The sequence below is a fragment of the Spermophilus citellus genome (genome assembly GCF_964194105.1).
Source record: "Spermophilus citellus genome assembly, chromosome: 13".
Lineage (NCBI taxonomy): Eukaryota > Metazoa > Chordata > Mammalia > Rodentia > Sciuridae > Spermophilus > Spermophilus citellus.
This window is the reverse complement of record NC_138193.1, coordinates 14828062-14853565: the sequence shown is the minus strand read 5'-3', so window position 1 is coordinate 14853565 and position 25504 is coordinate 14828062. Positions and strand designations below refer to the sequence as shown.

The window sequence follows — 25504 nt, the reverse complement described above, 5'->3', positions numbered from 1 at the left end:
CGGCAGCTGCTAGAGGGACTTGCACCCCGTGCTGTCCTTCCTCTGTCCCACCTGCTCAATTCACAACACACGTGCCCAGCAGGAAAGCTGCCCAGACAGTCTGCCACTGTTCTCTTCCTACGATCTGTTCCCCTCATTTCTTCCTGAAAGCCTTTCCCAGTCCTCCTGATAAGTGCCCCCTGTCCTGTCGGTTTCAAAGTCAGTGTTATCGTTCCTGTGAAGGCTTCCTTGGTTTTACACCAGAATTAATTTCTCCTCCCTCTGTTCATATTAACCACTCTAAAAGGGCAATTGCTACTGCAGTATTACTGCTAGTTATATATCTGTCCCCTCTTTAGGGATGCAGGGACAGTCTTCTTCTCATCAGTACAAGGTACACACAAAGCATCTAAATTTTGGCGGAATTAAACAGAAAATTAAACACAAAGACAGTCCTTATCTGGGGACTTCTTCACCTTCAACTAAACTTATATACTAAGATAACAATAATTCATAACCACATTTCATTCTATCATTATTACGAATTAAAAGTAATCTGATTTTAATGATACAACAAACTGTTTTAGAAGGACACAGTAAAGGATATGAACCACACAAAAATGGAGTCAATAACTGCTAAAATAATGTCACCCAAGACAACAGCTAAGTGGTTAGAACCCTGGAAGATAAAAACAGGGAAGCCTGAATGTAAGTTTTATCACAGTTTAGCAATTTTTATCTGATAAAGGAAAACAATTCAGTTTATTTTATCACTGTGTGATGTCACATAAAAAATTTTCTCTCTTAAGAGAACTGTGTTTAGCATGTGAAAATGATCTGTTTGGCAGTAACAAATGTCAACTGGTCACCAGCTCACTTGATAATAGCAATGCAAAACTATTATGGGCTAGCAAATAAAAAGCACTGAGTCCCAAGCTGCCAATCTCCTCACTCTCAGCAAATCTCCGGCCAGTACTGCTAATGAACCAGACTCCCCACTGTGTGAAGAGGCACAGGAAGTAAAACAAGGAGGGCTGCACCTGAGGCAAACACAAACCGAGACTTCACCCTGACGAGTCATATTTAAAACAGTCACTAAAATGTTAGGTAGAAGGTTAAGGAAATGCAATTTATGTGCTCCACTTAAATGTGGAATAGGTATCTTTTCTATTTTCTTTTTAGCAAAGAAAAATTTCATGTGAATTATATAAATGTAAATTCAGAGTTCATTATTATTATGAAAAAATAAATCTACTAAAAGAAAAAAAGAGCAGGTGTATTTAACAGGTATGGATGTATCACATGAGAGGAAGAGAAATGAGGCTTTGACATTCACTGGACAGATGTCCTGCTTTGGGGTCAGATTCAGTATGTGAGAGAAGCTTTTGTGGTGACACACATGCCCCCCTATGCACAATGATCTGATTCACACATCTAACCCAAAGGTCACTCTGGGTGGCATCACAAGGTAGGGTACAGTCACCTTAATCACCCAGCCCAGTCGAGTATTAAGAAAAGCCAAAGCGGGACATGGAGAGGTCCTCACAGATGAAGACATCATCCCTTCCTCACCAGCAGCACTGCTGCCCGCGTCGCTCAAGTCTCTGTTCCCAACGTACCTCCTGGGCCTAACAATAGGGCCTGCTGAACCCCCAAAATAGCCACAAGAGACAGAGAAATCTCACAACCAGTAAGACTTAGGGAAGCGATGAGATGTCATGCTGATATGCCTGGAGGGTGTCACTGACTTTGTCCACTTGACACATCTTAAAATCCAGAATGAAGGAAGATATGAATGTGTGCAGATTGAAAATGGCACAGACAATGTTCTTTATGAAGAACCACTGGACAGTCTGAGATGGAGCTGATTCTGGGGAGGACATCATGTCTTAAAAGGTAAATATCTCAGGGAAAAAAGCTCTGCTGGGGTCTTTCTTAATAAAATTTCTGGGATCTTAAAAAAAAATCATCTCAGGAGCTAAAATATGTTTCACAGCAACAATAATAAAGGGTTGGTGGGAGGCTGGGGTTGTGGCTCAGCAGCAGAGCACTTGCCTAGCATATTCGAGGCCCTGGGTTTGATCCTCTGCACCACATAAAAATAAACAAAATTAAAAACAAAAAACAAAAAAACTATTGTGTCCAACTGAAAAAACAAAATAAGTATTAAAAAGAATAAAAGGGGTGGTGGGAATCATGCAGTTCTTACCCCAATGACTCTCATCACACCCTCCAGAGCAGCAAAGATGAAGTAGAGCAGTCCCAGTCCAATCACTCGGTGCATGACGGTTCCTAGACGTGGCCTACAGCCAAGGGAGACAGAGGAAGGGAAGGCCGTGAGAGCATGGCACACGGGAAGGGCACCTCTAAGCAGCTCAGTCTGCCCCAGCCTTGGAGGCACTGTCCCAGGATGCAGTGGTCTTCCTATCGGTCCCTTCCTGTAGGACCTGAAGCTGCACAGGCCAGGGAAGCACAGCTGGAGGACAGCAGAGTGCCAGAGGACTCTGCTCAACTTCAAGCAACACAATGACCACAATCGGATACTGTTTCTGCAAGTGGACCAGAAGGCTGTGGAAACTGAGAAGCTAAGTGACCACTTCCAATGCCCACTGGCAGGACCTCTACTACAAACTGTTGTGAGAAAGGTCTGCCTGGAGGCCTCTCACTGCTCTTCTGACTTGGAGGACAGACGGACTCCAAGGCTTTCCTCTGATCTCTGCCTGTGCCACTTGGAACAGGAGCACTAACAGAATCTAGCTTCATTCTTTAAACTGAGAAATTAAAAATAACATTTCTGACTTGTAAAACACAAATGAACTAGAGAAATGCAAAGGTAGTGTTTTTTATAATCAGTAATATGAAAATAAAAAACATTTCATGACATTTTTAAGTCAGAATTGACTGCAGCACATACATTTAGAATACAAAAAAACCCTTTTCTGAATCTACCAGAATAAAACCTGATTTTGAAAAAAATAAGGCAGTCATTTTGAAATAAAATCTAAATAAAGATTAAAGTCCATAATTAATCTTTAAAATTATTTACCTAGTTTAGTGAATCTTCTAGTTATAACCAGAAAACCAGAGTGGAGAGTCCAACAGGAGAAGCCAGCAGTGGAGGGCTATTCAGCAAGGGCCTGTGCCCCGCCCCACCCAAGCCCCAACACACTGCTGGTGCTGAAGCTCACTACCAGACCTGCACTGCAGGGCCGGACCCTGGCCACGGGGTCTATGCTGTCTACCGCACAGGCCACACAGAGCATTTGAGAAGGAATCTCAGTGACCCCAGTGAAAAAAAAGGCCTCCTGCCTACAGCCTTTTCAACTCCCTGAAACCCAAGCTCACATGCACAAGCAGGCATTCGGTGCAGGTTACTGAGCACGTGCTAAGGACTGCACTGGGGCTCAGAATCAAGGATCCAAGACCAGCAAGGCTCCTGCCCCCGGGACTCACACTTGAGTGTAGGGGGACAGGCAATAAATACTAATGGCCACAATGGGTGGCTTTATAAAAAAGATGAAGGGCCAGGGGCCACCCAGCATGCACTACTGGAGTCCTGGGAGATGGTAGAGGAGCACAGGTCTGGATGGGGAGGAAGCACTGGAGCCTGGTGCAGAGGGAAAGCTGGACCTGTCAAGGCTGGGATTTTGTCAAGAGGCCGACCAAGGCAAAATCAAGCGGAGTCGGAGTCGGAAGCCCAATGTGGGCACTCCAAGGCTGGGGCTCAGCAAGGGAGCCGAGGAAGGAACAGCCAGCGACTGAGGACAGAACTCCCGAGGCACTCTGCAAACTGAGCAAAGCCAGGGCTTGAACAGAAGCTAACAGCTGGACCCCTGACCAGCCTAAGCAGGGCCACGTGGACAGGCAAGGGGACGTCATGGTGACCTGACAAGAGGGGTCTCAGTGGATCAGTGGGGGCAGAACCTTCCCTGGGGATGTCAAGATTACACCGGAAGTTGGGGTGACAAGTGCAGGATGCTCACAGGAGAAGTCGAACCGCACATGGTGACGAGAAGTGAGGTAGGAGCAGGGAGGGCCATGGGGGGATTTGGGGACCTTGCTTTTAAAAATGGTAGAAACAGAGCAACCAACCGGGGAGGAAAATCAAGACAGGGAAACTGGAACTGCTGCAGGGGCACAGGGCAGAGATGTGTGCACGGCCAAGAGAGGCACCTGTAGTGGGTGTCCCAGCAAGCCAGGACCTGAGAACCACAGTGCAGAAGACTCTCAGCTAGGAGAGAGCCAGGGGCAGCTGTGAGGGGGTGGGCGAAGGTGGAGACTTGAGAAGAGGGGTGAAGCTGCTCTGCAACGGGGTCTAGGAGAGACCCCAGCAGTAGCTCAAGTGCACAGGGCAGTGAAGTCCAGTGCCATCCCAGGCAGATGTCCCTGTGCAGGGGTGAGCCTGACACAGTCGCAAAACTGGACTTACCCGGCTGGACTGGGCTGCTGTCAAGAAGGCCAACCAAGAGAAAGGGCAGCAGCAGGGGCAAGAACCCTGCGGGACCAAGGAAGCTAAGCCAGAGAAGCCAAGTGAGGATACACAGGCAAAGGGACACTGAAGGTGCTAGGGCCCAAAGGTCAGAGGGCACACTGGGGACAGAAAGAACAGAAGCCAATTTATGAGAGACAGGAAAGAGGAGACGGCAGTTGAAAAGGTATGTTCAAAATTAAAACTATGAAGAGGGTGCGCTTAACCATGACAGTGAAGTTTAGAAAAAGACCACGGGGACCAGCTGTGGGAGGAGCTGAAGCCAAGGGCAGGAGAGGTGGGCGTGAGCCCATCTGCCCAGTACCAGGAAGCATAGGAAACTCCAGCAGGGGAGGCGCTGGGGAGGAAGATGAAGGGCAGGAGTCTGGCAGCCCACAGAGCACCTTGAGAAGATGCAGCAGGGGACCATCTGAAGGCGTGAGCTGCTGGAAGTAAGAGAATTTAGGAAGGCAGGGAGAACAATGGTCTGAAAACAGCAGTGAGGATAAAGAGGACGAGTTCTCCCAACTCATGCCCAGGGAGTTACAGACATGAGAGGAAAGGCCTGCTGGTGGCTCCAGGCTAGCGAGGTCCTCAGGGAATGGTCAGGTTCATTAGAAATCCTGCTGACACGGTGTCTAATCAACTCTATAATACTCAAATGTGATTTTAAAAGCTTTCCTGTACTGGCTAGAAAACAAAATGGCTTGAACTTCAAGAATCATTTTAGATTTTCCATCATCCTTCAAGTTAATACTTTGTTAACCTACTATAGAGTTATTAGAATTCAAATACAGAATACTTATTTGAAAATAACATAAAATAACTAGTACATGGGAATCTTTTTACTTTTTTTGGCCGAGGATGGGACCTAGGATCCTACGTATGCTAGGCAAATGTTCTACCACTAAGCTACAGCCCCAGTCCGGGAAGTCTCTTAAAACCATTTTCTTGCGGATTTTCCCTTTGGGGATTTGCATAATGATACAGAGAAGGTTCCAGTTCCACCAAGATCATAATGTGTACTAGGTAAGAGACAGGGTATGTTTCCCATACCCCACTACTTACTTCACAATACCATAGCCCAAGCTCACAATGATCACCAGGAGGCGGGCCAACGTCCTCTTAACTGCAGATATCAACTCGGCGAATATCAATAAGCCTTGGGCTGAGGGGGAAAAAAGAAAGTACTTCACTGTGTGTACCTTGAAGGCCTTCCACCCAAGATGTTAGACGAGTGCTATGAACAACTACAGTCTGAACTCAGAACAATTAGCCAGATTTTCTTTAAAAGTTCTTCTCCAAGCCAACTGATGTTTGAAACCTCAGGGATGGAGAAGCCATAGTCCTCTGAAGAATTCGCTCCAAATGTGCTCAGCTCTGCTGGCAGTGCTCTTCTGTCACCCAATGCCTGTCTCCTGAGCATCCTCAGTTCTTTCCCCCTGGAGGTTACCTACAACTCTCCCTCTTCCTGTCCTGTGACTACCTGAAAGTCATAACACCCACCAGAATTCTTTCTCAGGATGCCTTCATCACTTATTTATGTAAAACGCATCTGTTAGGAGTCCAGCACTTGGCCAGCGTGTTGAGGCCCTGGGTTCGAACTCCAGCATCGCATGCACATACGCATGTTATGCTCCCACTGGGTGGCTATAACAGAACAGAAACCTTGCTCCCCACCTGCATGGGACCTGTACTCTGCCCAAGTAAACAGAATTCACCCTATTTCCTGCATGGTGGACGTGACACAGTAACCCTGGGACTGGAGGAAGCCCAACCTGATCCACAATAGGACTTGAAGGCTAAGCATAAGTAGGTGGGAAAAGAAAGGGTGACCCAGAGATAATGGCATGCACCAGGCGAGCTGGAGGGAGGAGGAGAAGCTAGCACATAGGCATGCTGACAGCAGGCGTGGAATGTGGATGCTGGGAAAAGAGCCTGGCGACAAAGCACGACCTCTCACGCAGGTCTTGGCCCTGTTATGGAGTCTGGGCTTGTGCAGTGGGAAGTCAGTAACGGCGAGTGGGCCCGGGAGTAAGAGGGGCAAAGCCAGCCTTGTTTCTGTTTTGGTAAAGTTCTACTGAAAAGCTGTGCCCCATGCCTGCGTGTCTTCTGCAGCGGCCTGACCCTCCACAGCAGAACTGAGAAGTCAGAATAGACACAGGCTGCAGAGCCAAGACGATGTACTCATTTGGCCACTCAGAAAACATCGGCAGACTACTGCAACAAAAGGGACAGCTTGACCTCCCAAGATGCTCGGCCCACAACAGGGTCGGGGCTGGGGGTCAGGGGCTGGGGGTCAGGGGCTGGGGTGGGGGGGTGGGGGGCAGAGGCTGAGGGCAAGAAAAACACTCGACTAGTCAATCCTGAAACCTCGGCAGGAGAGGGCGAGTCCTGGCAGCAAAGATGGACAGAAGTAGGCAAATGTTCAGAGAGCAGCTGGGGCTCAAGGCCAGTAACAAGGCCCCGGACACTTTCTCTCATGGTGTTTTCAGCTCTGTCTTGCACGAAGCCCAAAAAGAGCCTTTCCAACATCTCAGATAGGCAGGGCACTGGAGGGCAAGGAAGAAGGCAAGGAGGCAGCCGAGGTCTAGCAGCAGCAGGAGAAAAGCCTGGACGGGCAGTGAGCTTGGGATTAGACAAGGCAGGTTCACAGGCAGAAAGGATGAATGTCATTTCTGCACACAGAGGCTAGCAAGCTGGTAAGGCCCTCAGGGGTTGGTAGGTGACACGCAGGTCTGTATATTGGGGACAGAGATCCTGACAGAAGACACAGCTTTACAAGAAACCAGAAAGGAGGCCTCCAGGAGAGGCCAGAATGTGAGGAAGGGGTTAGACACAAAGGTTGGAAGACAGGTGTGCTCTCAAATCCCCCGCTACTCCATCGGAACCGTCTGCCCCTTCCGAAGCAGTGCAGATACACCTTCCTGGAACAGCCTGACCTGCAGCAGGTTCTCAGTTCCACCCCGGCGACTGCTCCCACGCCACTCTAGGGCCGCAGGAGCTTGTGGGAGGCAACCGCCCTCTCAACTGCCTATGCCCAGTTTGTTTTGCGTCAGCCTCAACCTTCAAATCCTTCTAAAAACTTTGCCATCCATATTTCTGCAATCTGCACTCCAACCCCGAGTTTAAGATCTTACCCATTAAATTCCACTTCCCTGTTCAGGATGTCATGTCTCTGTGTCCCATCATATATCTTCAGGTGAAAAGGGTCTACTTAAAATGACTCTCTAGGCCTCTTAAGTATTTATTCTCCTGCCAGGCTCTCATCCACAAAACTGAATAGAATGTGACAAAACTGAAAAGAAGTGAATAGAATGGACAAGACTGACTGCATGACCTCTTCTGATAACCAGTTTCAGTTCATATTCCTATCTTGTCTGTAAGAAATCACAAGAGACCCCACAAATACATTGGGAAAACCTAGCTATCTTAAGTTTATTACATTTTCTCAGCTGCCAGTCCAGCTGCTCACCAGATAGAAATCAGCCCGACAAAAACCTATTTTCAGGGGCCCTGACAACCACTGCTTCCTACCCTGTTAGTGGCTTTTCCAGAACAATGCTGAGCAAGACAGTTAACCTTACAGAATCCCCTCTTGGGAACATCAGAAGGGACACCAGCCCATGCCTAATTTCCAGGCACCTCTGCTACGCGACAGAACACTGAACGGCAGCACAGGGTTTCTATTCCAAGCCTTCTGGTGCAACGTCACAGGAGGACCTGGCATTCCGGAGGATGGCGAATGACCTCTCATCTCTTCACGGGCCTCCATCCTCCGCTGCTCCTCACCCAGGTTCAGGCCACCCTTTGCACTCTCAGCTCTGCATGACCACAGCTGACCTGCTCTCTCTGGCAGTCTGCAATGCTTCACCATAAGTAGCAGACCCACCGGTCCCTCATCCTGAGCTAGAGCATGTGCGTGTGCACACCATACCACACCACACCACACATGCTTCTACAGCAGCAATTCCCCCACCAGGCACCCCTGTACGCTTGGCCTTTCTTTATTCTCTTCCATAACCCTTTTAAATGCCGTATTTTGGCAAATTTCACATATTCCCCAAAGGGAAAAACCAGTAGAGTGAATTCCCATGAACCCCAGCTCGGCTTCAGTAATTATCAATGTTATCACAAATGTTTCATCTGTTTTTTTCTCCTGGAGTATTTTTAAATAAACAGCAGACAATGATGTCCATGAAACTCTGTACCAGGATCACTTATAACTGTCACACAGAAGTACATTTCAGGACTGGGGCTGTAGTTCAGAGGCAGAGCACTTGCCTAGCATGTGTGAGGCACTGGATTCAATCCTTAGCACCACATAAAAATAAAACAAATAAAATAAAGGCATTCTGTCTACAATTACAAAACAAAACAAACAAACAAAAAAGAAGTACATTTTGGAGTACATCCAACCATCCTGAGCTCTTCCCCCTTTCCACAGCTTCAGTGGGGGAACCGAGCCTCTATTTCCCTGGCCTTGTGGAGGCCACCTGGGGAGGCCTAGCACACGCCATCCCTGCCTCACACATCCCACTGTGTACACAGTGATGGTGCCACTCCCGCAGGAGTGAAGAAGTGGGAAAGGACACAGCAAGGTCCAGTCATTGTCCACCTTGATGTCACTGACTTTATTCCCTGTGGTCACGTGTCCTTTGTTCTTTTTTAGAAAAGGGAAAAGAAGATGGTTGGGAAAAGGGGCTATTTTAAAAGGACTAGCCTCTTCTCAATCCTCCTGTCCAGAACTTGGTGTTGTTTTAATCTAAGCTGAACCTTAGAGAAAGGGAATAAGGGAATCTTCTTTTTTCCAGGAGGGAAAGCTATCAAGAAGGAAAACAGAAAATGAAGAGGCGTGCTCACCCAGACCAGGGACCCACAGCAACTGCCTCTTCTTGGCTTCCCTCCTCCTCATCTACAACACGGCTCCTCCCAACCCCTGCAGGAAGGGGCACCTTCCAGGCTCTGCTCCCAGATGCTGGGCAACTCCTAGGCAGGACTATAGGTATGGAGACCCTCAATACTTACTTGATAATCCGGTGCTGTTGATGTTTTGGTATTCCGAATAAAAAACTGCTTTTTCAAGCATTCCTAGGAAAATTACAGCTGCAATCCAGAACTGAATTCTTAATATATCTTTCCAGTAACAGGCAGACCACGTCAGCCAGAGTATACCATATAATATATAAACAATACACATCACCATGTAAAACTGTAGAAAGAAAAGCAATTTTAGTCAGTTATAGCTTCTAACCACTTGGAAGTTGATGTTTCTACATTTGAATATTCAATCCTTTACTTTCCAGTCACTTTGGAACCGGAAATAGAGGATATGTCAAAGCATTAGCTACCAGGGCTGGGGATAGAGCTCAGTGGTAGAGTGCTTGCCTCACATGCACAAGGTCCTGGGTTCAATCCCCAGCACCAAAAACAAAACAAAACAAAAGCATTAGCTACCAATGATAGTACCCTTACACTCTTAAAATTTTTACTTCCCAATTAGGACACAAAATTCATTTTTCAAAAGGAAAAAACAAAGAGAGAAATACTTACAATCATCAGAGGCCAATCTGATGCAGAGATATATCCATGAGGCCCCATCATTGAAAGAGAAACTGGTAACAATAGGATCAGAGAAGAAGAAATTTAAAAATTAGTTAACAATCTTAAGTCTTAAAATACAATCTTGCACCCATTATAATAAATAAATAAATAAATAAAAATAGCTGGGTGAAGCTGTGTACCCCTGTAATCCCAATATCTGGAGAGGCTGAGGCAGGAGGATTGTGAGTTCAAAGCTAGCCTCAGCAAAAGTGAGGCACTTAGCAACTCAGTGAAACCCTGTCTCTAAGTAAAATACAAAATAGGGCTGGGGATGTGGCTCAGTGGTCGAGTTCCCCTGAGTTCAATCTCCAGTGCCAAAAACAAACAAACAAACAAAGATCACTTCCAAAAAGGCTTCAAAAACACAAACCATGCCAACAAATGCTCAATTTTTACCTTCTCATATGTTGGATGTATGGATAATTAGTAACTATTTGATTATGTAATCTTATCAAGCAAAATACCTTTAACTTGAACTAAAACTGATCCTATACAGAAAGCAAAGTAGTACTAGTTACAAACCAGACCCGCCACTGGCCCCGTCGTGATGGCTGAACTCACTGAGGACCCCTCCCTTCATGCAATGTGGCATAAGCTGCTGAGCTCAAGCGCCTGGACTGGGTTCTGCCTGAGGAGATGAGCAGCATGCCGTGTACAGTGCAGGACCCAGGGCCAGGCAGGGTTCCAGCTCCTAGCCTTCAGGGACTCGATGCTGCCCATGGTGTCAGGGAAAAGGGACAACACCTGGGAAAGGGGTGAAGGGCTGGTGTGTTAATGCCCCCCAAAATCCATGTGCTGAAACCTACTTCCCCCTGTTGGGACACTAAGAAGCGGGGTGGTGAGCTGAGGTGCAGTTCAGCCGCAAGGCCCTGGAATCCATCTCCAGCACCAAAAAAGAAGAGGGCGGGCATCACTCAATGGATTGACACCTTGGAAAAGGGTTGGAGGGAACAGATGAGGCTCCTCTAGCTGTTCTGCCCCTCCAGGAGAGGAGGAGGCATTCGCTCCCTCCTGCCAGATGAGGGCAGAGCAAGATGCCACCCTACATGCAGATGTAGACCCTCACCAGGCACCAAAACTACTACGGCCTTCATCTGAGACTTCCCAGCCTCCGAGACTATGAGGAAAGGAACCACTATTACTTTTTGTGAATCATCCAATGTTGGGTATTCTATTGTAGCTGGGGGGGCAGGGCAGGGTCAAGGTCCCTGCTCCTTCTGTCTGGACTATCTGCCCAGGATGCGGTCCCCATCAGGAAGCCACTGCTCCAGCCTCTGGGTGAGTGCCTCCTCAGTGCTGGTGGACACTTTGCTTCACTGACTTCACCTGCTCCTCTCTCCCCACTGGAATAAGCCCTTCCAGGTCCCCAGTGGCAGAATCAGAGTAATGTGCCCAGGGCTGCCACAGGCTATTAGCTACCATTGTGATCCAGCAGATACCCACTCTGGAGAACATTAGCCAAGGTCATTCTAGCCAGTGTCCACTCCCTAGAAAACAGTTTATTGTGAGCCTGCTCTCATGGGGCACCAGGGAACTGCTTTAAGAGGCACTCAGGGTCGGGGCAAAGGCGGGTGTCACAGATTGTAGAAGCCACAGCTGTCAGGCTACTTCCACTCTTAGGCTGTAGACAGAGCCTCTCTAGAGATACATTTATTTTTGGGCAGTACTGGGGATCAAACCCAGGGCCTCATGCACTCTAGGGAAGTGCTCCACCACTGAGCTATATCCCCAGCCAGCCCTTGTTATTTTTTGACACAGGTCTCACTAAGTTACCCAGGCTGTGTTTGAACCCACAATCCTCCTGCCTTGGCCTCTCATGTTAGTGGAATAGAGTGTGTGCCACCACCCCCAGAAAATGGATCCTTTAAAATACATTCTTCAAATAACAATCATTTAAAACCCCTGATGACAACTGTTAAAAGTTGCATACCCATTTCCATATGTTAAGATTTTTTTGATCTGACAGGATGGAAAAATTTATATTGCTCTTTGAAGTTTGAAATTTCTTAAGTTTATCTGAAATAGCTGGACGTAGTGGTGCATGCCTGTAATTCCAGTGGCTTGGGAGGGATCCCAGGGGGATCGTGAGTTCAAAGCCAGCCTCAGCAACCTAACAAGGTCCTAAGCAACTCAGCAAGACCCTGTCTCTAAATAAAACATAAAAAAAGGATATGGGGATGTGGCTTAGTGGTGGAGCATACCTGAGTTCAACCCCTAGCACCAAAAAACAAACAAACAAAAAAACCCTGAAATATATACAATTATTTGTCAATTAAAGAAAAATTCATTTTATACAAAGTTATTTCCTGGGCTGGGGTTATGGCTCAATTGTAGGGTGCTTGCCTCACATGTGTGGAGCACTGGGTTGAATCCTAAGCACCACATAAATAAATAAATAAAACAAAGGTATTATGTCCATCTACAACTAAATGTTTTTTAAAAAAGTATCTTTGGTTAGCAATAAAATTTTCAATCCATTTAAAAAAGGTACATGAAGTAGGAAATTTTAAATCCTCAAAATGCATGCCTAACAGATCCAATTCTGAAAGAGATTTTTAACAGAGAATGTAGATTCAGATCAGTGATGATGAAGAATACAGAAAATGCAGACAGTAAAGAAGCGTGTATGCAGTGTAATTTACCATTCAAATTCCAGCTGGCGTCTGTTTTTTCCGTTTTAATAGAAACAATAAAGATGTGAAACCCATCTCTCTGTGTTCTGGCTACAATATCCTGAAATGGGGGAAAAAATCCTTGAGGTTACTCTTAACAAGCTACTGTGTAAGACAGAGTTGAACAGTTGTGCACCATACGTTAAAACAGTTCCTGGTAACTAAGTTGGTTCACTTTTTAAACACACGAACAGATAAAACAGCAAAAAGGAGGGGTAGGCAGCAAAGGACAAATATTGCTCCCTTTTTTTTTTTTTTAAAACCACGATCTTCCCAGACTCAAAAGGGGCAGAGGAAAAAAAAAAAAGGCTTTTCTCACTCTTCAACCTACTCTACCTCTTATTTCTATAGGTTCCCCTTAAATTATGACCTGTTGCCAGGTGTGGTGGTGCACGCCTGTCATCCCGGCTGTTTGGGAGGCTGAGACAGGATTCAAAGCCAGCCTCAGCAAAAGTGAGGCACTAAGCAACTCAGTGAGACCCTGTCTCTAAATAAAATAGGGCTGGGGATGTGGCTCAGCAGTGGAGGGCCCCCGAGTTCAATTCCCAGTACCAAAAAAATAAAATAAAATAAAAAATTTGATCTGTTTATTTAATATTACATGAATATTTTTTCTTAATATAACTTCTCATATTTTACTCTAATATCATCAAGCATTGTTTGAATTAAATGTGTTCTTTAAACACTGAATTGAGGAAGAAAGGAAGTCAGATAACATTGTCTGAAAGGAGTCAGACTGAGTATTGTGGCCCCTTACAGGGGACCTCACAACCAAGGGACACAAAAATCCATGGGTCCATATAGCCCTTATATAAAATGGTATGGTATTTGCATATAACCTACACACATCTTCCTGCATGCTTAAAAATCATCTCTATATGATTTATAATGCCTAATGAAATGTAAACACTATGCAAATAGTTGTTCTAATGTATTGTTTAGGGGAAAATGACAAAAAAAAAACTCTGTATATATTCAGTACAAAATTCATTTTTACAAATATTTTTGATCTGCAGTTGATGTGAGGACCAACCACATGTAGACTAAAGGATTCCGAGGTCAGCAGCCTGCTAAGGAGCAACATTGCCCACTGTACTCACTAGGAACCTCCCTATGGCTGCACACAATCCCACACATGCCACTCCTGAGCAGCTCCTATTCCTTCTCTTCTCCACGCAAGGCGGTTTGTGTAGTATCCTGGCCACCCCAAAATACCCACACTGCCTGACTCCCCCCACAGTCTCTCCTCCTCTCCCTCCCTCCTGGGATCAACAGGTGAGCTCTCCACCACTGAGCCATGCGCCCAGCCCTCTCGTCCGTCTGTGGTTCCTGTCTGTGTGTCCTTAATGAGGACAGCAGTCCCCTGCTATGTTCTCTTACACATTGAGAAGGGGGATTCTACTCTTCAAGAAAAGAAAGGCTGCAGAGAAGTTAATCTTAAATCACAACTGTAAAGAGATCTTTAAACAAAGACAGAAACAGCATATGCCAATTTATATAGATGCTTTTCTTTCTGATTTTCATAACACCGATCTCTAACTATCTGTTTACTGTCTTTTTTTCCTCAATCTTACTATAAGTTTTGCACATTTGATTTAAAGACAAATAAAATGGTTTACCATTGATCCTTCCTGATTCGAAGCATTTCTGATACCTGTTAGTTCTTTATTCTGGAAAAAGGGGAAAAAAGTAAAATAACCCCATTATATATTGTTGCACGTCAATGGGTAAAAGTAATTTTAGGAAGTAAGAAAAATATGTTAGAATAAAGATTTGAAAACCAAACACTGGAGAACATCCTCTGAAAATAAGTAACAAAATTCTGCTTTTTACAAACACTTTCTTCACAGTGTGGTTACTGCTGGATAGTGGTTATTGTTGGGGGTACTGGTTCAGGACCTCACTACCCACCCAGTGGATACCAAATCCACATATCTGTATATCCCTCATATAAAATAGCATGGTGTTTTCATATAACCTACACAAAATAAAAGCAGGTTCTGGGTACTAAAATATTCTGTTCTTGATCTGGGAGTATAAAGGTGTATTCAGTTTTGAAAATTCATCCACATGTCCTTATATGAACTTTTCTCCGTTTATACTCTTGCACACATTTTAAAAAGAACTCTTCTTCAAAGATTTACTAAAGACACATCTTCATTTTAGGATTTTCAGAACAAAATTACCCCATAACCTCCTGATCCGTGAAGACTACCATTAACATTTGCCCTCTAATGCCCCACAGGAGAGGGGATGTGAAGAGGAGGGTGCCTGTGTGTGAAGTGCTGCTGACAAGCCATGATGAATCACTGATTTTACAGCACAGAGGTCACTGGTGACCTTGATGAGGGCTCATCCCATGGAAGGACAGGGGCAAAGGACTGATGACAGTGAGAAGAACAAATGGGAGGTAAATTGAATCCAGCGGATCATAAAAGACTCCGCAAGGCTGTTGCTACAAAGGGCTACAGAGAAAGGAACAGGATCTTTCCACGTAACACTACTACACACAGAACGTCTAAAACTAGAATCAAGTTCCTCCATCAAGATACTGACAGAACTTTACTACTGACAAAATTGTTTACTACAAATAAAACAGACTCAGCTTTAACACAGCTGATATTCAAGTTCAATGACGGAAACACCTGTAAATCATTGTTGCAATCTAAGTCTGTTTAACACAGCTGTTACTCACATTCAATGAGGGAAACACCTGTAAATCACTGTTGCAATCTAAGTTTTCATTTTTTGTTGTCCAGCAGTTGATGTTCTTCAAATAACCACAAAAGTCTTCTTCAAGTTCGTGTTTTTGGGACATCTCCTACCCAAGGTAAAATTCTGTTATAATTTATTTCAATGCTTCTTTTCCTAGAAGATAATTAACACTTAATATATAAATAATACCAAGAGTTTATTCAGTTTGGAAGACTTGGAAATATGCAGGAAAAAAAAAAGCAAGAGATAAAGTTTTGAACATAATTCTAAGTACAACTGAGGTTACACACAACATTTTAGCCATCCCAATGTATTCAGATACAATAATATGTAACCTATTTATGTAGGTATGTGATGGGTATCCCATCACATACCTACATAAATAGGTTACATATAGCATTGAAAATGAGTGCTCTACTATTGAGCTCCAGCCTTTTTATTTTATTTTCAGATAGAGTCTTGCAATATTGTCCAGGCTGGTCTTGAACTTTTAATCCCCCTGTGTTCACCTCCTAAATAGCTGGGATTACAGGTGCATGCCACTGCACAGAACTACGATCAATTTTTTCCCATTTTTATTGGCACACTGTAGTTGGACATACTGATAGAATTCATTGCATAATCATAATCTTGCTGTATGAAAATGACTGATTAGGATGCCACCACAAAGAAATCGTTCATAGGAAACTAGAGCATAATTTGTCCTTGGCCAACTTCTACCTTATCCTATGTATAAGAGATTTTACAAAGAAAATAGCACTAAATTACAAAGAAAGGTAAAACAAACAGCTACCCAAAGCAAAGGTATAACCACTGAACACAGAGGAGGTGCTTACAAGTCAACAGCCTGAGGTTCCCTGCATCCTGAACAAAGGCATAAGCCAAGCTCCTGATGGCAGCGCTCAGCCACTGAGAATGCTGGTTCTCATCTGGCACATGGTGCACGCCTAAAATAACAGAGCTTGAGGCAGATGCATCCAGAGTTTGAGGCCAGCCTCACCAATTCAGTGAGCCCCTTAGCAACTTATCAAGAACCTGTCTCAAACTGAAAAAAATACAAAAGGGCTGGGGATATAGCTCAGTGGTAAAGTGCTCCAGGGTTCAAACACCAGTACAAAAAAAAGGTTCTCATAGACCAAATATAGGCCAATTTGAGAAAATAAATTTTTAAAAAGTAGTAATAGATTATAACCTATATAACAAAAGAAAATTATGTACATTCTGATGACTGGGTTATTGACAGGCAAGTAAAACGGAAAATTATTATGTACATTCTGATGACTGGGTTATTGACAGGCAAGTAAAAAGAATGCTAAAGTAAATGACGAATGTTTGATGAAAAGATAGGGTATTTACAGTGTCAAAATCACTTTCCCAATCAGGCATACTGGTACACGCCTGTAATTCCAGCAACTCATGAGGCTAAGACCAGAGGACTGCAAAGTTTGAAGACAGCCTGAGCAACTTGGAGAGACCCTGTGTCAAAATCAAATTTAAAAAGTGCTGGGAATGTAGCTCAGTGGTAAAGCACCCCAATACCAAAGGAAAAAAGTGTCCCTACAAATTATTGCTAATAACAAAGAGAAAAGTAGTAACTTTATACTGAAGAAGGCTGGCAGATGCCTCCTTAACTGACCAAATAACATCACCAAAAATGGACAAAGCAAGATTCTGTGGCATTCTGGCCAAAAGTAAATAATCTGAATCTGATAAGGTAGTATCAGAAATACACAAACTAAGGGGTATTTTGTAAAAATAAATGTGTTCACACGCTTCAAAAATAAAATGTCATTCTAGATTATCAGCAACGAAAAACAAAAACAAGGAAGGATGATGCGCTGTGATGCTGGACATGGCCCTTTCCCGCTTCTCCCCAAACCACAAAGACACGACTGGGACACAGGGGAAGTGCAAGCAAGATCTAATAACACATCAGGTGGCACCACATCCATGTTAAATTTCCCAAATTAAATAATTATACTGTGTAATCTACGTGAATACCTGTTCCTAAGAAATATATTGAAGAGTTTAGTGTGAAGGGATAAAAAACTGGGAGATAAAGTAAAAAAGGCAGTATTCAAGGAAAGGGCCATTTATTCTGAATGAAAAGAGAATACAAATAAAATATGGGAACACAAGCATTGTTCATGATACAAGCCAAACAGATATTGGAGAAGGTGAAAATGAAAATGAAGCTAAAATGAAATGATTCCAGGTGACCATCAAGAGAGCCACCTAGGACCCATCCGTCAGGGAGACACCAGAGTCCTAGGCCCTCAGGCGGGAAGAACCAGGCGCGGAGGCCTTCCTGAGTGTGGCCTCTTCCTCCCTCTCCCTCACTCCCTCCCATCTTCCCATGTTTCCTTCTCCTCCTCACCCTTCTCTGAGATAGACTTGAACTCACTGAACCTACTTGTTCTCACAAAGTTCTAGGTTCCCTAAAGCTAGTATTTTAAAAGAAGTAAAACTTAAAATTTCTTTCTCAAGTGTCAGTTGATTTTCACTTGTGTGTAACCCACAGTCCCTCTATCCATGGCCCCTACAAGCCTACCTTCAACATTTACTGACATTTTTGATAAGAGACAAGGCAACCATAAGGCATATAGTCCTCTCAGAATGCATACACTTCCGACTTGTTGCTTAAGTCCCAACATTAATCTGGGGCACTTCTAAAATTACAATCTCCTTTTCTAGCCTCCTCCTGATAAGCTAATAAATTTTTATACTTAAAATTTTTCTTTGGTAGCTTTTTTTCAGAGATGCAAGGCTTACTTAGGAAAGTAGAGACACATTCCAGGGAGTATGTGGGCCACCTGCAGAGAAAGAGGCGGCCCCTCACAGCTTTGCTCACACCGAGACTGCGCTTTACTTACTTCCAGCTCAGGGTACTCGTTGTGACAGGTATGATACTTCAAGGTCCACTCTATGGTAAACTTCACAGGCCTCAGACAACTGAATGACTTAACTGTTTAGAAAAAGAAAGTTTCATATTATATTAATAATGTATAGTCTAGCATAAACTTAAGGCTTTGAGAATGTGATTTTAAATAGGAGACTTTAATGTAACAATGAGTAAAACATTAACTTCCCCAGAAAGTCATTGTGAAATCACAGATACATTCATTGAATTATTACAGCTAACCAAAAGTTACTATACCACTGTCACTGTAACTCCAATGTCAGAATCAACCCACTAGCCTGCTATGTGAAGGCAGAACCTACATCAGTCTAAAATGTTATTACTCAATCATTCAAAATATACTTAAGTGCCTTGTTGTACAGGGCACTTGTACATTACGGTGGTAATGGTAAAAAAGAATAATTCCTATCCATGACCTAGGAGGTGCTGGGGAGGGAAGGATCAACAAGCAGGTACTTGGGACAGGCTCAGAGGCTGACAAAGGGGTGTGGAGGAGCACTGGGCAGGGCACCTGATGCCATTCAACAAAGCTTGAAGTATAGTTATGTGGAGGTGAGCTGGAGGCGGAGGAGAACTGGAGCAGACCCAGAGAGGAGGGGAGGCGGTACATGCAAATGCCCGGGGTGAGCATGAGCATGACCTGACCACCTCAAGAAGGGTTGCTAGGATCAGAACACAGATGGAGAAAGGGAAGAGTAGAGGGCAGGGGAAGCTCAGGAGAGCTCTTACACCCTGCCACAACCTCATGCAGCACTCCAAGTGTACAATTCACAACACCCATCATCGAAACAAAGACTCTAGACACACAATACAGGAAGAGCTGTCCTGTAGCCTTCATGGATAAATCAGTCCAAATGACAAAGATGAGGGACGAGCAAACAAGCATGTGACAGAGTGTTTCACTAGCTTGAAGATGTCAAGGAAAAGCTTGGACTGCTGAGAAGGAACGGGATGCAGAAAGGAAGCCAGGAGGAAAGCAGAAGAATATTCAAAATGAAGCACTGAATGAAGAGTGATCTAGTGTGCGATGGAAGCTCTGGAGAGAGATGGGCGCCATGTCTGAAGAGCGGAGAGGCCTTTTCCCATGTGGATGTCCACTCGTTGCTCCCTTCTCCTAGGAACAACCCTGCACCTTAGAAGAAAATCAAACCCTTGTGCTCAGGTTTGTCTCTGAGCTCTCTGGTCTGTTTCACGGTCTACACACCCATTCCTACTCCAGAACTACACCATGAATCTACAGTTTTGAAATCAGACAACAAAAGCCCTTCAACCTGGTTCATTTTCAAAACTGTATTGGCCATTCCAGGTCTTCTGTATTTTAATATAAATTTTAGAAACAGGTAGTTAATTCTGTAAAAGAGCCTTCTTAACTTTGATTGGGATTAAATTGACTTGATTGATCAATCTGGAGAGAACTGACAGTGCCATGTTAGCTACAGGCTTCTCATAGATGCCCTTTATCAGGTTGAAGAAGTTTCCTTCTATCTCTAGTTTTCTGAGTTTTTATCATGAATGGGTGTTGCATTTTTTCAAATGCTTTTTCTAGATATAATGAGGTCAACAGCTGGTGAATTGCACTGAGATATTTTCAACACATGCTCCACATGACTGCATCCTGAACTGGGTAGCAGAAGAGGAGTCACCTAACAGAAAGCCAGACGTCTGATGTCCCATAACAGTAAGAACACATCTAAGAGCTGAGACCACACTTAACTCTGCAGGCACTAAAACTTGTTCTGTGAGAACACCAACACTGGATCCTATCCTGTCAACGGATAAACTAGACTGCCCGTTTACTCACTCTCAACAACGAGGAGCTGCAGAGTGGACATGCATTGACGGCCAATTCTTCCCTGGAAGCGCCCTGGTGACAGGAAGGCTGCCTGGTGAGCGTAGCACCAGGACAAAGGTTCAGGTGGGTGCTTCCCCCACAGGGGCCAGCCACATTATAGCTCTAGCAGTGGTCCAGCACTCTCTCTCCCTACAGCGCTGCTGGACAAAGTCACTCAGAGTCTTACTAAATCCCAGCCGGGTTACACTCTGCTCTTGCATCCTCTGTCCTGCCCCATTCCTTCTTCAGATATGCTAAAATCACTTTTTGACTACAGTCTATTCTTAAACTGTCTTAGGCATTATGCAGAGAAGTTTTAAGACACCTGCAGTGGACCACATTATTTCCTCCCCCATATAGTCTCTGTCAGCCCCACTCAGAGGTTGAAAGCCTGTTTGCCTAGTCGGAGACATAAATTCACTGAAGCAAACAGAGGGCAGAACCTTTTCTCACCCACCCAAGACTTCAACTTCCTCCTCACATGCTGGTCACCTGGAAGACTATGAAACCAGAACTTCTCTAAACCACCTCTGCTCCCTGTCTGCTGGCTGGCCTAGCTTCCGGGGGAGAGACCCACGAGTTGCAGACTCACCCCTAACACATGATAGAGGAAAGGGGCCTAATTTTGGATCTCAGGGAAGCCAGTTTGCTTTACCCTAAGAATATGCTTTATCCTGACTCTTTAATTCTGGTAACGAACTTTCCTAGAATTCGACCACAGTAAATAGGATCCATTAAAAGTACACAAAAATGTGGGTACAACAGCAATTACACAGAGAAGACAGCACTTAACAAATATTTTCATTTTCATAAGTCCTAGAACTCACAGTGAAAATGGTAGTGTCCAGCTATTTTTTTTGTACTGAACCATGCATACTTAGAAAATTTCAGGACTATTAAGGGCTTATCACAATCACATTTCACGTATTCAAAGGATTTTTACCTTTTTTTTTTTTTTTTTTTTTGTGGTGGTGCTGGAACCCAGGGCCTTGTGTATGCAAGGCAAACATTCTACCAACTGAGCAAAACCCTAGCCTGGATTTTTATCTTTTGAAATCTGGGACTCAGTCAAATATCACATAAAACAAATATTTTTTTGCTGAAGGCTACTTTATTAGACCTTAATTATAATTTTTAAAGAATGATTCATATTCCATTTTCTGAAGGATGAGAAAAAAACCATTCAGTAATAACCAAAGTCTGACTGAAACCAAACACTAAAACGTCAGGATCACTTAAAAACAAAATATTTGCTTAGCTTTCTATATATGCTGTTACATTAGTTTACATTAAATTAATGGATTAACTTATAGATGTTTATATTAGTATATTATTTAGTTATGCTTACCAGAAAACCTGATCTCAGTAGAGTTAAACATAGTTTTCCTAAATATCAAGGGTCCTGATTTCTAAAATGGAAAACAAACATAAAAAGATCTGGTTAAATTTTTTTTCTCTACTGTTTGAATAGTTTTACCCTACAAAATAGAGATCTCTGATCCTTGAACTCCTTTGTCTAACCAGAGAGAATCTTTCAAAATTTAAGTCTGATCACATCACTCACTTGCTTAAAGTCCTGTCTAGCAAGCCTATTCTGCACTTGCCCTCAGTGAGAATCAGAAGTGCCCCAGCTGGGGTGGGGGCAGAGCTGGGGCACTGTGCAATCAGTACGACTGGGATGTGACATGCAGGGTCTACGCAACTGCATGCTGCTGGCTTGGTTTCAAAGTGAAAGTTGCTGATGGGCCTTTATTTTAATCATGTATTTATATGCGGTACTGAGAATTGAACCCAGTACCTCTCATATTTGAGGCAAGCACTCTATCACTGAGCCACAACCCCAGCCTGCATCAAAGTGAATGTACTTTTGATAAACTATCTCCTTCCCAAAGTGTTATGGCTTCCTGTTATAATTTCAACATACCCAAACTCGACACTCCTATCCCGGGCATGCTGCCACATACATAATTATCCACTCATGAATCAATTGTCCCTAATATTGCATGAGCTTCTTAAGATATGGGGCAGTGTGTAAAATTCATCTTTGTAACAACAATGACAGGTCTAGTGCAAGGCACACTAGCTGTTTGCTAAACTTAATCAAAAGAACATTTCTTGATGGATTTGCAGTACAAATCAAAGAAAGCCCCACTCCTTTTTCCTTTTCTGAGGGGAGAATTTTGACCACCTAAAATGGGGAAAAAAAATCAGCCCACTTTTTGCAAAGATGGCCCTATGGACCCACCACTACTTGCCAGTTACATAAGAATAATGTTAGCCTAATTGAATTATGTGGCATCCAAGAAACAAAACTTCTCTTCATGGATCAAAGTCACTCTTCCCCTGTGGCCTTTGGATTGTCACCATCCAACACCCAGGCAAATAGCTTTGGAGATATGCTCAAGTAGATTAACAATGTGCACAGTAAATTTGCTTCAGTTTATGATGACTTTCTTAATCGCTTCCACTATAGGAACAGCAGGAAACCGTAAGTGTGGTCTACTAAATTTTGTTTCTTACTGTCCAGAGAAATTCAAAAAAGCAGATACATACAGGTGCACAACACAGAGCACAAACTTAGAAAAACCCTGGAAGAAATAGTTGCATTGGGTCTGAAAAAAAAAAAAAAAAAAAAAACAGAAAAATGCCCACATTTGTTCCTCTGTGTAGCTTTTGTTCATGGCGGGGGTGGGGGGCGGTTTGAGGAAATTAAAATGTAAATTTCATCTTTAGTTGGACATCATTTCGATGCATGTGGAAAATACTCATCACAAACAGAGCTGGATGAGTCATCTGATCTCAGAAAAGGAAATAATGCTTCTTCCCGACTTTCTGTCTCTCTTTTGCAAGATTTTCCATAATTATACCCCTGCTTTCCTCCCACAGCATCTCCCCTAACCACAGGACGCCAGTTCTGCAACAGGGACGTGTCCACCCACCCATTCCTGCAGCCGGCCCCTCCAAGGCTCCAGAACCACGGCCCCGCCCCGCGCCACAAGGTCCGGGAACTGACCCGACGGCCAGGGAAAGGCCAGGGAGGAGGGGTGACCTGCGCGACCCCTCTCTGATCTGAGAAGGAAAGGCGGAGGCCAGCGCGCTCTGCTCAGTCTGAACAGCAGGCCGCAGACGCTGCGCCCGCCCGGCGGGTCGGTGGCCCAGGTGCGCCGGGTCGCCGAGACTCGGGCTCCGGTTCGAGTAACCAGGACGTGGCCCGAGGCCTGGGGGCGCTGGGTAGGGACAACCGCCGGCAGGGCCAGCCTGCTCTTCCTGGGCGCGGGTCGGGAGCCCCTGGCCGCCGCTGCCGCGGACAGAGGCCCCGGGCGCCTGGGGCCCGGCGGGGCCAGGGGAGCAGCCCCGGCCCGTGGCGAGCGCGCCCCGCGAGGCCCGGGACCCTGACGCGGCCCCCACCGCCCACTTACGTCGTCGACCGCCTGGGTCCAGAGCCCGAGCTCCGGGACGGCGCGCACGGCCGCCGGGGCGCAGCACAGCAGGCAGAGGGCGGCGCGCAGCAGCGGGGCCGCGGCGGGCCGGCGGCGGGCGGCCATCTTGGCGCGGGGGCGCACCTGGCGCCCCGGACGCCCGCCACGCCCCGCGCCGGCACCTGCCGCAGCCGCCCCAGGCGGGCGGGCCCGCGGCGGGCAAGAGAGGCTCGGGCCGGGACGTGAGGAGGCGCGGCGCGAGCCCAGGACCGGGGCCAGGGCCGGGCCAGCTCGAGGAACCCGGCAGCTAGGACGAGGGGGGAGGCGGGCTCAAGCCGGCCCGAGCGGACGGGGCGGGGCAACAGGAGCGCAGGGGCGGGCCGCGCCGTGGGGGCGGGGCGCCGGAATGGGGCGGGGACCTGCGTGCTGGCGGGGCGGGGAGGGGGCGTGGATTTTGGTGTGGGCCGGTACGGTCGTGGGGGCGAGGCCGCGAGGTGGAGCCCGCCAGAGATCCCACGCTCCTGTCCTGTCAAGGAGAGCTGTGGATGGAGTGTGGGTTCAAGTTCTGCTCCAGGTGTCTCAGTCTCTTGCATCCTATTCCCCTGCCCCTGCTCCAAGTCTTTCAGCTCTAGGCAAGCAAACCCTTTTGGAAATTTATGTAGAAGAACCAGCAAATTGCTTTGAGGCCGAGGCCAGTTGAACACAAGCCATTGTGTTGTGAGCATTGATGTGGATAGCACAGTATATAATTTTTCAGAAAAAAATGCACGGCAGGGCTCAGATCTGCCTTATTGTGCACCTTGCCTGGGATTTCTACTGTGAAAACCGAATTCTTGGCTTGGTGTCAATGAGAACTAGCTCATACATTATCAGATGTAAGTAACATCCAGTAGGATGACAGAATCCTGGTCTACCAATTGTCATTTACATAAAGTAGGGTTTGTTTATTGTCAAGAAGCACTGACTGCCTTACTAGTCACCCAAATCACTCTCAGTAATGATGAGACTCAGAGTCATTTTCAGTAATTACCTGCCACATCCTGGAGATTGCCTGTGCACATGTGCCCTTCCAGAAAGCAATGCAATCAATTCTAAGTTAGCAGGGGAAACTGAGTCACGGGATCACATGGGAACATCCGCTAGAGACTGAGGAGGTAAGTCGAATAAGAGAAGACAAGATAACATTTAAGTTAAGGCTGCAGCAAGAGTTAAGTGTGGGAATAGTTCAGGATTAGTTAACTGGGAGCCTTTGGTAGGTTTGATGTGTTACACTGAAGAGAGAAGGCCTGTATCAAGGGCGGGAGGAATGGAAAGACCTTCCAGGAGGCTGGAGTTGGTGTGAGATGGGAGGGGCAAGACTGGGCATCTTTAACAGTACCAGTACCATAGCATACAGGGACCCCTGCACAAAGTCACAAAGATGGAGCTTTAGTCTAAGAATATTGGGAAGGCAATGATGATTTTTGAACAAAAGGGATGAGATGACCAGAAAAATCATTTTGGTTGTCATATGAAACCCGTGCTAAGATGGGCAATGGGATGGCTGGGTAAGAATATTCCAGTAATTTAAGGATGAAATCCTTTGCTTGCAGCAACATGGATGGAACTGCTGGACATTAAGGAAAATAAATCTGGCATAGAAAGATCAATATCTTGTCTTGTCACTCATATATGAAAGCTAAAGAAGTTGATCTCATAAAAATAGAATAATAGTGGTTACCAGAGGCTGGGAAGCATAGGGAAGAGGGGGCAGAAAGGGAGATTGGATAATGGGATATGAAAAACTAGAAGAGAAGAATTTAAAGGTTCCCAACACAAAGAACTGAAAATATTTACCAAGGTGGAAATGCTCATTAGACTTATTTGACTAATGCACATTATATACATGTGTGAAAT

At 45.2% G+C, this 25504-nt stretch overlaps 1 protein-coding gene across 2 annotated transcripts in view; it reads right to left on the bottom strand.

The window, feature by feature from the left end:
* Positions 1 to 23884, bottom strand: part of TMEM87B (transmembrane protein 87B) — a 52561-nt gene extending 28677 nt beyond the window's left edge. Inside the window, exons 1-11 of one of the 2 annotated variants that reach the window (XM_081264686.1) lie at positions 23609 to 23884; positions 21538 to 21598; positions 18312 to 18403; positions 15419 to 15544; positions 14343 to 14393; positions 12694 to 12784; positions 10001 to 10062; positions 9476 to 9659; positions 5516 to 5615; positions 2189 to 2282; positions 588 to 658 (exon numbers count right to left, since the gene is read on the bottom strand). In XM_081264686.1, the coding sequence (XP_081120812.1) occupies positions 588 to 658; positions 2189 to 2282; positions 5516 to 5615; positions 9476 to 9659; positions 10001 to 10062; positions 12694 to 12784; positions 14343 to 14393; positions 15419 to 15544; positions 18312 to 18403; positions 21538 to 21598; positions 23609 to 23734 (1058 nt within the window). In that variant the 5' untranslated portion in view covers positions 23735 to 23884. The remainder of the gene's footprint in view (positions 1 to 587; positions 659 to 2188; positions 2283 to 5515; positions 5616 to 9475; positions 9660 to 10000; positions 10063 to 12693; positions 12785 to 14342; positions 14394 to 15418; positions 15545 to 18311; positions 18404 to 21537; positions 21599 to 23608) is intronic. The other variant, XM_081264685.1, reaches the window with a different exon arrangement.
* Positions 23885 to 25504: the final 1620 nt, after the last annotated feature.